Raw genomic sequence first — 12,642 nt, 5'->3', positions numbered from 1 at the left:
AAAAAGAAAACTTAAAATTCTTAAATGTCAGCTATCCCAAGTAAATTTTTTGTTGTTCAAATTTGCTCCTCATAAGAGAAATTTACTAAAATTTCTTTGTTCAAAAAAAATTAAACTAACTCAGCCTTTTGATCCGCATTAAACTTTGTATTTTAGATTTGGTTCTGCTGAATTCCAAAAGTAACTATACATGAATGCCGAAACAATGGCAAAAAGAGGACATAATTTAATATAGAAATAACATCTCTGGTGTAAATGTTCTGTCTCCTAAACCAGTAAGTGGTTGGACACATGCATCAGTTAAAGGCATTCGTGGCCCATCTTATGCCATGTTCCTGGTCAATCTTATCTGTTTCAAATAGCATGAAGGTGTTTTAGTATTGGAAGGAGGAGTTGCAAGAATGAGAAGCAGTACATAATATCTTTCAAATTTTGCCAGGAGTTGAAAATCACATGAATACATTTTGAGCAGCATTAAAATATTTTCTTCTAAGTTCTGAGAGATATAGAAGTGATCAAACTGTGGAAAGGATTGCCTAATTGTTTTAAAACTGTTAACTGAAATCTAATGGTCATTTAACATCTTCAGTGATGATTGAGCTGTCTCTTGCATACTATACATTTTTCCAAGAAAACTCATTAAAAAATACTACAAAGCCTAAAACCTATATAAACAAGAGTACAGTTGGCCACAGTAATCCCCTGTTGTAATTTTATTGTAATTTAGAAGGATATTAGACAGAAATACGGACATTACAAAGGAAGATATTTCACAGAAATTGAATATATATGATTAATTTTTAAAACTTTTATTTTTTTCCTTTGTTTCTTTTCTATTGTGACAAAAATTCAAGAAGTGGTCTTCTGGAAGAAGAGGTAGAGAGACATTTGATGAGAAAGACTGGTGAAATAGTTTCATTTAAAACTATATAAAACTATTTTAAACTCTTTAATTATTTTTGAAATAAATATGTGAAGGCAGCAAAGCTATCAAAAGTCTTCTGAGTTTTCAAATCCTCCCCTTAGATAAATTTTTTGCACAAAGTTTGACAGTTTTCCAACTAGTTTCCCAGGGAATTATAAAGAAATGAAAAAACAACCAATCAATCAACAAACAAAACCACCAAAAAAACCCAAACACCAAAAAAGCAAACAGGTAAAAAATATTTCTTCCTCCATTGAATCTTCCAGCACAGAATCCAGATATGCAATCTAATACAGAATTCAGATTTCTGTTTACTTTCTTAGTTATGTATTAAAAGGTTTCCTTCATCTAATTCTCTTCAAACTTTTCCTTTATACAATGCATTTTATTAGCTTGGTCTATTTTTTCTTTTTTGCTAGCTCATTTTTAAAGGTAAATGTTATTGCTTTAGAGTAGATAGCTATCAAACTCATCACATTTGAAGCAGGAAACTGAACTCCAGCAGGAGTCTCAAAGGAGGGAAAAGGCCTTGCTGGTATGTACATCCATTAAGCAGCTGTGCTTGCCAAGTCCACGTACATTAGCTACTTTTGTGAGTTTAACAAATTTCATCCGAGCTTTCATTCTGCTGACCTAATTTAACAAGAAGGAAATTCAATAACAACCCCTAATATTGAAGCATTATTTCCCAAGAGGCATTTAACAACACTTCTACATCAAATAATAATGTGTGGATAATGGAATACATATACTGATGGCAACAAGAAAGTGGAAAAAAGAAACTCTCCCTCCACTTCCCCACACCCACACAAAAAGAAAGAGTGAGAGAAGAAAATTCTACACACCCTTTTCAAAAAAACCCAAGTTTTCCAAATTTTATGGAAACTGAGAGTGAGAATTTCTTATGGTCTTTGAGAAAAAACATTTTTAATTATCTTAGAATAAATCTTAGCCCTCATCTCTCACTCAGTATATCTTTGTCTCAAAAGTACACAAGTATGAGTTGTGATAAATAATTCCCAAGGTGGAGGACCACTTCACCAGTTTGTACATGCTGGTATCATTAATATGTAGCATATTCAGCATGAGTAGCTGATACTAGAACAGATTGTTCTGTGTGTAATCAAAGTTCACAAATTAAGTAAATATCAAACTTTTAGGAGAAACAGAAAAGGGGTAAATGAAACAATACATGATTTGGTGCTTGCTTAGACCAATGGAAATGGGTATCTGTGAGTTACTGAGAACAGAGTTGGGGCCAAAATTCTTAATTTGAGTAGTTGTTTCCCCTCTCTCCCAAATGCTGGGAGAGAGGAGAAAGCATTCTCCTTAGTGAATGTAACTTGAAGACAATAAGTGCAATAAGTGGTTCCTGAAAAAAATTTGTTCAGTTATTAACATGCCTACACACAGACATTTTTAAACTATGTTTTTAAACTATGTCACTGTATTTCATGGTGTGTCCACTTTAAAAATCCTGTAATTTTATTATAAGCTCTTTTAATCAACGCAGGCTTACTGGAAATAGTTTGAGTAACACATACCAAATTGAAGTAACATAATATCAAATTGAAGTACAGGAAGAATTTCTGAAATTTCACATAGCTCTTCCTTGAAAAATAAAAATATTTAAGATTATAGTGAAATATAGTATAAAGTCATTGAAAGAAAAGCACATGTCACTCACCTATTAAAATCAGAAGACAAGAAAAAACAACCCAAGCCTTTTACTACTTGTTTTTTTTGCCACTTGTGGAAGAATATGCAAGGAAATGCAACAACCATCTATGTTTTTTATGGGTATGCTAGGAAAAATAGCAAAACCACCCTGAATAAAAACTACACTTTATTAAGATGACACATCAAAGGTTTTTATAATTTACTAGAGGAAACAATTACCAAATGGTCTCACTAACAAAAACTGCTATTCTTTAAATGCTGATATAGAAGTAAAGTGAAGAGAACTTGATGAAATTTCTCTTGCTGAAATAACATCTCATGCTTCTGTTAGATGAAGGAAGAAATAAAATAAAGGAAAGCAAAGCAAAGCAAAAAGTGGAGACAAAAAAAAGGTGAGCTGGGAGAGGCTTGCCTTCTCCCTGCAATATCATTCCCCACAATAGAATTAAATTCAGTATTTCAGGATACTTGGAAAACAGGCCTTCATATTTTTAAAAATGTTTCCTATGGTTTAAGACTAAGTTCACATCACTCCATATTGCAAGACCAAAGACCATCTCAAGAACTTTTTCTGTTTAAAAGTTTGCTTCTTGTCATGTTGTAGTTCTTCTGATGCATATGATATTCCCTTTTACCATTTAAAATACCTCGGAGAACTGGTGTTTTACCATCTGTAATTTCTAAAACTACTTTGTATTAGAGTTTTGTGTCTCTTGATACCAAGATTAATAAAACACTGGGATTCTTGTAAACGAAATTGGGTGGAAAACATTTGAAGCAAAGGCAGCAGTATTTAATGTGTAAGTTTCAGCAACACTAATCCTACAGTCTAAATAAAGAACACTCTTAGAAATTTCTAAATTTTTTTAATGGCATTCTTACTTTTTTTTGAAGGAAGTATTCTTAGAGCAGCTACCTGATACATTCAGTTTTCTCCCCATATGGATAACCTTTATATTTCTGACCAGGTTTCTTTCTATGTCATTAGGTTTTGTTTATGAAGGTATGGTAGCAGCAGTGTTGGACATTAGGGAGCGAATGCATTTCATTATATTGTCTCTTCTCTGTTTTCTTTCAGGATTTGCTTATTGTATACAGTTCAGAGATGAGCTGCTGGAAACTGCTTGGCTGGATCAGAAACTAGATACATAAAAACAAGCCAAGAAAACCAGAACTTTACGCTCCGCTGCTGTCCGGCTTGAAGAGCATCAGCGGTGGAGAACTATGACAATACAGCAAGTCCTATTACTTCTGCTGCTCTGGATGTGGCTGCCACATCCCTGCCATACAGAAATGCTCTTCAGAAGGACTCCTGATCTCAGACCCAAAAGCTTTGGAGGACGTGCTTTAGGGAATGATGGGAAAGTAATTCACCGCCAGAAGCGAGGCTGGATGTGGAATCAGTTTTTTCTTTTAGAGGAATACACAGGATCTGACTATCAGTATGTGGGCAAGGTAGGTTTCTTATAAGGTTTTCTATATAATTTTCAAGTGCTCTTATCTTTCCACAGAGTCTTACTTTCTATGTTTTATTCTGATGTGTAAAAAGAAGATTTCCAAGAAACAGATGTGCTGTTTCTCCTGCTAAAATCACTAATTTAATGTTGGAGCTACTGAGAAATTCTCAAAGGAAACAAATGAAAATATTTTACACAGATTTATTGTTTCATCACATCATACCTACCAGCAGCCCACTCAATATGTCTTCATTATCAAAGCATAGTAATATATAAATCATTATAAAATATTTTTCTGACTCTGTCTCTGAATATTTCATATTTCATACAAGATATGGCATTCTTTTTCTATGCTCATGTTTGAGGAATTCAACCTATTTTGAAGAAAAAATATTCTTCCTCTTTACCTCTCCCTGAAAAATCAATTAACTGCAGGGAGCAAGATTCATTTTGAATCTGTGTGATAGAAATCACATGGTTAGCAAGTGAACTGCAATTGAAGACAGCAGAATGGTACATGTGACTGTGTAGCTTACTAGAGGTATACATAAACAACACTGGAAGTGCCTTTAAAATTATTTTCTGTTGATGTTTAGATTTTTCCATGGAATTAATTGAAAAATATATAATGTATAATGCCACAATAATATCCAAACAAATACAAGATGTTAATTCAAAATGGTAATTTTCTTGAAAATGAAATTTAGTATCAGCAGGGATGGGTGCAACTTACCACCAATGGTTGGTTCTAAACAAAGAAATTCAATTTCTATAAAGTAGATTTTCAGTATTTACATGGTTTTGAACCTGAAAAATACCACGGTGAAATACTGACTTTTTGAAAATCATGGAATCACAGAAGAAGATTGTAAGGCAAGTTTGGAAACCATCTAGTCCAAACCCCATGCTCAAAGCAGGGTAAGCTTGATCTTCCTCAGAACTATGTTCTGTCAGATTTTAAATAGCTCCAAAGGCAGACTCCACAGTCTCACTGAACAAACTATTCAAGTGTTCAACCACTCACTCAGTAAAATATTTGTTCCTATATTTAAGGGGAATTTTTTGTCTATCACATTGTGCCTATTGTTTCAATCACTGAAGAGAAACTGGGCCTGTCTCCCTCACTTCTTCTCAGCAAGTATTTATAAACATTATTAAGATCTGTACTGGGCCTTCTCTTCTCCAGGCTGTACAGTCTCAGCTCTCTCAGCATCTCCTCATATGAAAAATGCACTAATTCCCTACTCAGCTTTCTGGCTATTTCCTGGACTCCCTCCAGTAGTTCTGTACCTCTCTTCACATGGTGAGCCTGAACCTTGATACAGAAGTACAGAAGTATCTCACTGAGGCAGAGGAGAGAGGAAGGATCATCTCTCTTGATCACCAGGAGATGCTCTTCCAAAGGAGCCCAGGTGCTGATGACCTTTGCTGCAAGGGCACATTTCTGTCTCCTGGTCACCTTGCTGCTCTAAAGGACCCCAAGGTCACTCTGCAGAACTGCTGTCCAGTTGGGCCCCAGCATGTACTGGTGTATAGGAGTATTATATTATAAAACATTTCTTGGAAGAATTAAGGACACTGGAGGATTTGTGAAAGGAAATACATATTAAAACTTATGGAATTTAAACACTAAGTAAAATTTAAGAGTGCAGGCTTAGAAATGAGTAAGCCATTTTTTATTTGTTGCTTTAAGTCTTTAGTATTAGCACTAGCGTTTAAATGATGCAGCCATTTCCAAAGCATTCTGAGAGTCTTGTAAATTGTCCCTGTATTTATTTCCTACAGTTCTCAAGTGTGAAGTCATGACTCCCAAGTGTTCTGAAGCAAGTAGGCCAGTTCCTCATTATGGGTCAGGTTTATAGCTTATGAAAATTGACCTTGCCAACAAAATAAGAAGGGTCACTGTAGCAAAACACTATACTATGGTATTGAAAGTATATTGCTCACAACAGTCTAGGAAATAAATAGCTTTCCAATGCACACAGAATTGCCTGTTATTTAAGAAGCTTCAGAAGCATGATGATTGGTTTTTACCAAATGTATTATTTTTTTAATATTTATGATTTCAAATAATGAAGTGGGAGTGGTGTTAACAATTTTTTGTTAAAAATTTTCTTCCAGTCATAATAAGTGAAGGAAGACTCTTTAGAGAGGAAAGGGTTAACATTTGTAGACCAACTCACCTGTATTAGAAAAAGAGCTGTTGATAAACATTGAACTACCTTGGCTGAGAGAAAATAAGTGTTTGCAAATGTGAAGTGAAGATAAGTGAAGATAAGTAAAGATAAGGAAAATGATGGATTGAAGTACAGCACTGAGAAAAAATTTTATGAGCAGTTAAAATAGCCCTTTTATCTAGTTTTCTCTGCTTAGAATAAAAGAGTTGTTAATTTGAGAAAGCAAACTTAAAATTAAAGAGTATATAAAATTGCCCAGTAGTAATTTCCTGACAAGTTTGGGAAAAGGGTAGAAAACACATGTAAAATTAAGAAGTATCATAGATGCTATTTGTGCAGGGAGAGTTTTACAAAAAGGAAGCTAATGGAAAGAGATATAACTATGTATGGAATAAAAAATTGATTGTTACATTGCTTAATAATTTATTCTGATAGTCCAAAATCTAAAATTATTAGGTAAATAAATAATTACTGATTAAATTTTTTCTGCATAAATTTTATATCTTCTATGTCCTTTCCCTTGTTTTTGCACTTCCCTTTCCAATGGCCATCTCAGTTCTACACTCAGAACATTTCTGGATGTTTCCTTTTACCTGATTTTATCCAGAGACAAAATTTTTTCGATAGGTGGGTGACATAAAATACCACTTTCCTGTTAATTTCTCTTTAATGTGTTTGGAGGTAGTGTTTGGAAATTTTGAGAGATAATACAAGCAGAAGTTAGAACTCAATGATTCATGGACAAGGACTAAGAGAGATTTTTTGTGCAATGCCAGCGGGAGAATCAGCAGAACTTCCAAAGATGATTCACCTGGGTTTATGCTTTAAATATTCTGCTTTCTGATCTAATTTTTCTAGTTTGTTAACCTGCATCTAAACATCTGTCAGAGAAACTTAATAAATGGAAACTTAATAACTGAATATCACAATACTCTTGTAACAAGTGTCTACAATTCACAATACAATTTATGCACTCATTTATTCACTGTTTAGGTCATCTTGAGAATGTTCAACTAAAATAATATGATGGAAATGGGGTTCAATGAATTAATGAGATACATAATCCCATAGCAACTGAAGCATTCCTTCTTTAAGTCAACTCTCTGTGTGAAATGGTGTCAGACTGGTTATGGATAACTGACTGGTTATGGATATTCCCAGGTTTCTTTCGATCAGCTTTTATTATTATCACAAAAAGAGGATATTCATCCTTTCCTTCATGTAATACACAGCATCCTTAGACAGAAATCAAAATTATGCAAGTGATTTTTGTATATTCAGAACCTCAAATAATAATTCCTACTAAACGTTGAAGTAAAAAAGAAGAGTCATGTGACAAACCAAACCTATATATATATATATAATATATATATATATAGTACAGTTTGTCTTTGATGTGCCTCTGCAAAAATATACTAGAAGAAAATCTGCGTAAAATTGGTCATCCCTGTTTCAGCTAAACAATGCAGGAATGTTCTAAAAAAAGTGTAAACCTCATGTCTGAGAACTATTAATATTATGGAAAGTTGATTCATAATTTTTATTAATTTTCTTAGTATACAGTTTCATGGTCCACTTATTATTTATCAAATAAAGTGCTGAAATTATAAGATATTATATAATTTCAAACCTGTTCTGAAAAACTTCAATTTACTTAGAGTATATCCAGAAAAAAAAAATCTTTTAAATCTAAACTTTATTTTCTAGTAGTCGTCACCTAAAGGAAGCACTACTTTGTCCCAACATCTTAGTACAGTCATTCAAAAATAAATTTACAAATAAAATCTTTATTCACGTTAAAGTTCAGCTCCCCTCTTACTGTCTCAACAGATCCTGTCAATTGTTTAATTTCGCAGGTATTTTCCCAACTTAGTTTTCTGAGATATATATTGACTTTTTCTAGCAATTTTCATTAGAGTAGTTTTGTTGCATAAAAGATCAACTGGCACAAATATTTCAGCACTTTGACAGACTGAAGTTCTTAGTAACACTGCAGTGCTTTTTAGTATCTCAAGGGATAATTCAACATATATTTGCACATAAATGTATATAACATTTGTGTGTGTCACATTACCCGTTACCAGAAAGAATTATCCTGGCAGTATTCACTATCACATGCTTGTGAGTGCAGTCCTTATCTTTGATGGTGTCAAGAGCAGAACATGCAAAACTCACTTAGTTCCTTTCACTTTGAGAGTCCCAAAACAGACATGATTCTGAGGAAAATACTAAGCAATCTGTGTGTGCATGACAGATTTTCAAGAACAGCAGTTACAGTTTTAGTCTATTGACACTGTGGATGATGTACCACTAACAGTCATTAAGATGTAAGGCAGTGAAGCCTCAGATGTTGCTTGTATTTTTCTTTCTGATGGAGCAACTACCAAAAGCACTGGTTTTGGAGAGGGTAGTACAAAATATCATGTTTTGATTTCAAAGGACTCATCATCAGGTGTGACACATACAATAAAAGCTCCCAATGAAGTGATGCTATTGTAGTGGTAAGGTGAAGACTTACCAACTCCTTTAAAAAATCTCTGCATTTGGTTTTCTGAAGAGGGTTTCTACCATAGTTTTTTTTTCTTTTGTAAAGACCTTTGCTGCTCTGAGAGACTAAAGAGTAGGGTTTTGAATTGCAATTGCTAATGTGCAGGCTTAATATTTGATGTGAAGATTTGACTGAGAGATATAAAATGTCTTTCAGGTGATGGTAATCAGCTATGTGGCACTGAAGTTCTGTAGAGGTTGAATTTTCAGCTAGAGCAGATTCTCGTGACAGAGATCAATAAAAAAGAATGGGAAGGGATGGAAGATATTCTGCAAACTGAATAAATGAATAGTGATCTGTCAAGGTGAAAGAGGGCAGCTAGTACTTTAACAGTGTGAGGTGTTTTTGGTGTAACTCTGCTGGAAGCAAACCCCAAGTTATTCACAGGTGTGTATCTTCAAAAACCTTATCTTATTGAAAATACTGCACTGTGGTGGAATTGACATTTGAGACACAACAGCATTTAGAAATTTATTTCCTTCTCAGCAAGACTTAACACAGACTGAGAAGAGAGTTATTTAAGGCAGCAGTTCATTTCAAGCATATGAAAGATTGCTTTTGGGGGTACATATGTGGCCTCCTAGACATTTAAGAACAGGTTAACAGTGTCAGAATAAAATATTGTTTTCCCATAATTTCAGAGACATCAAAAGCTTCCTATAGGTTTGTCCTGGAGGCTGATTGATTTTCAGTGAGTGCTGAGAAAGATTCATTCTCAGTCTATTGGGACTCAGCTTAGTAGAAGTTTATGACTATAACTGCTTAGATTCATCACTTACTCTAAATTGTTAAGTGTGCAGAGGGTTGATTTTCTGTTGACAAAAGGATTATTTCTTTGGAAACCTCAGTGCATGCTGGAGGCTCTGATTTCTTGCTTCAGGAAACAGCAGCAGAAGGTACTAGGGGCAAAGTGCTAACCAGGCTGAACAGTAAGGTTTTATTCTCATAAATAATGAATTGTTTGTTAGCTACAGTTCTGGATGTACCCCTACAAGACACTGAGTTTTGCTGGATGACACAGAATGGAATTGACAGCTGTTGAAGAATGCAAAGGCTTTGTAGTGTCCACAAGTCTTTTAGTGATGACCAAAAGGGCCATAGTTGTATGTCTGGATTTGAAGCCAGAGATATTTGTTTAAAGACTGTGGTTTCACAGCCCTGGACAGATGTCTGTGTGTGTAAGTTTCTTTAAAGTGTTGTCTGCTTAGAAGGAAAGAGAGGTTAAGTCACTTGAGTAGGGCATACTGAGGGCATACTTAACCCAACTGCTTAAGGGGTTGATTCGCAGTGCCCAACTTCTCTGATAATATTTTTGCTCAAATGTGCCCCACACTTTAATGTAATGACCTAAGTGAACACTCCAGTTGCCTCTTAAGACTGGTAAAATTTTGAAAACCATGAGGAAGCACAGAGCATTACAACAAAACTAGTGTTTCACAGTGAAATAGTACTGGAATGGATTTCTGCATTTTACTCTTGGTTTCATGTGTGCAGACCAAATCCAACAGGGCTGAAGGTGGATGTTCCAAAGCAATTTTGTCCTTTTGGGGGTGTCAGTATTTGTTCTCTCAATAAGAAATGCTGGATGTGTTGAATGACTCTCTGCATCAAATTTGTCCTTAAAGAGCTAACAGCCAGTTACACTTGGAGTGTGCTTTTTCTCTAAAATGGTAAAGTCAATAGGCACAGCTAACATTGCAAGAGCTGTGTTTCATGATGTTTCATAAAACCTGTGTGGGGCAGAGGTATTGGAGGGGAGCATGGATGGAAGGAAGGAAGGAAGGAAGGAAGGAAGGAAGGAAGGAAGGAAGGAAGGAAGGAAGGAAGGAAGGAAGGAAGGAAGGAAGGAAGGAAATCAAAACTAGAATGAAAAGGACTAAAAAGCTGAAACAATAGGCTTACTAACACTGGTGTAGTTTAATCTCAATTACAGCAGAGAAGGTTTGATTTGACAAAACTGAAAGGCAGCTATATTTTTATATATATGTCCTATATTTTTATGCTGTATATATTTTATACTGTTTATATTTTTATACTGTATGACTAGGACACAAGGGAAAGACTTCAGAGCATGCCAATGCTAGTCTGGGTATTAACAGAGAAAAAAGTTTCTGGCTAACAGTGTTAATCTAGTTTTAATCAAATGGAAATATCTTCTTTATCAACTGGCATCATGAGAAGAGGGAAGTTCTGGTAGTTTATGCTGTAGCTGCATCAAATCTTCATAGGCAATGAAGTTTGTGCCAGTTTCAGGCTCACATCACATATCCATATACAGGTAATTGCCAGAGGACCTTGTGTCACACTTGTGGTAAATGATTCATTGGTAAATAAAGTGAACCATGATCTCAAGATGTAAATCATGCTCTGAGATTCCAAGGCTCCTGTTATGATCCAGTTATTGAGATACCTCTAGTCCAACTAAGGTGCAAAGAGACCATGTGCCTAAGTCAACAGTGTGGATCTCATTTAACAATATGATGCAAGGTAGAAGGATGCAACTAAATAGAAGAAGGAAGGGAAGAGTGGGAGTGAGAGAGAGAGAGAGATAAATCAAGAAGAAGATAGTCACTACCCATGGATCCAGTGGCATCCTCTTGGTCCTTCTTCCCCCATGGCTTCTTGGTGATGGGGTCCCAAGGTTGTTAAATACTTTTCAATATCTCTACATGTTAGCAAACAAATGAATTAATGCTCATTGTCAACACAGTTCTCTTTTTCTATTGCTTAAATGATTCCGTTGCTTCTAATGATAATTAGTCCTCATGCTGAGTCTTTCCTATATTTTGAGTCAATGAGTTTTTTGAGTTGGTGGGTCATGATCTCCCCCTGCTAGAATTACCTTTTACCTAATCAGAACTGATTCAGTGCAGTTGCTGCTATGACTTTCCTTGTAATCCATAAATTCTCTATTCTTTGTGTCCAATATCAATGATGTGTTCTCTTTCAGTTTAACTTCCCCCTGCATCTGGAAAATAGTATGACCTTTATCTTATCCCAAGTTCCTGATGTGAAAACCTTTATTACAATCCAAGTTCTGAGCATCCATGAAAGGATGTTTGGGTGGGCCTAGGTGTACATTGGTGGCTGCAGATACCATCTGTCCCATAACTTGGGGTGGTCTTTCTTTGACCAGTGATATGTGTACAAGCAGTTGCTTCCTTACAATAGTTTGCCATAGGGAGAATTTTTACTTAGATGCATTAACCAGGATGAGTGAACCAGATCTCTGCAAGGTCAGATCTCTGGTTTTGGAGTTCATGCCTTCCTGTTTCTCCATTCTGTGCTTGTCTCATGGCAAAGTCCTTCTGTGGCCTGAACGGTGTTCAAGACAGGAGACTGTGCTCTTTAACTCCTTGCAATTCCAAAGGAGAAGAAAAGCAAAATATATAGAAAAGGAACAGTAAGACACTAAATGGCTTAGTCAGACATATCTATAGCTCAGATAGACACACGTAAATATGCCTATATACAATAGCACTAGGTTAAGCATAGTAGAGGACTTTTTTCACTTTCATGGATAGTTTCAGGCATACTTTGCACAATTTTAAAGATCATGATAACTGAAGGAGTCACAGTCAAAGAAGTGGGATATCATCTCTAAAAATATATTTGATCATCTTACAAGCAAATACTAATTATATAATCTGTTCTTGTGTCTCCTTGACCTCTATAGGACCATGACTTTCAAGCTGAACACTTTTAATGGTCTTTAATTGGAATCTGCAATAGATCTTAGCAAAAATGAGTTGGTTTAAATTTTCCCCCTCCTAAGGAAAGCAAACTAAAACTGAATGTAGGAGGTGCAAAGCAGAGGAAGATACTAATGGAAATTTTAGGTTCTGCTAAAGAAAG

At 35.2% G+C, this 12,642-nt stretch overlaps 1 protein-coding gene across 2 annotated transcripts in view; it reads left to right on the top strand.

Annotated features, from left to right (window-relative positions):
• Positions 1–12,642, top strand: part of CDH10 (cadherin 10) — a 94,221-nt gene that overhangs the window by 33,979 nt on the left and 47,600 nt on the right. For both annotated transcript variants that reach the window (XM_056483886.1, XM_056483887.1), the window contains one exon: positions 3,684–4,060. In XM_056483886.1, the coding sequence (XP_056339861.1) occupies positions 3,830–4,060 (231 nt within the window). In that variant the 5' untranslated portion in view covers positions 3,684–3,829. The remainder of the gene's footprint in view (positions 1–3,683; positions 4,061–12,642) is intronic.

This window comes from Oenanthe melanoleuca, chromosome 2, assembly GCF_029582105.1.
Source record: "Oenanthe melanoleuca isolate GR-GAL-2019-014 chromosome 2, OMel1.0, whole genome shotgun sequence".
Classification (NCBI taxonomy): Eukaryota; Metazoa; Chordata; class Aves; order Passeriformes; family Muscicapidae; genus Oenanthe; species Oenanthe melanoleuca.
This window is presented reverse-complemented; position numbering and strand designations above follow the sequence as displayed.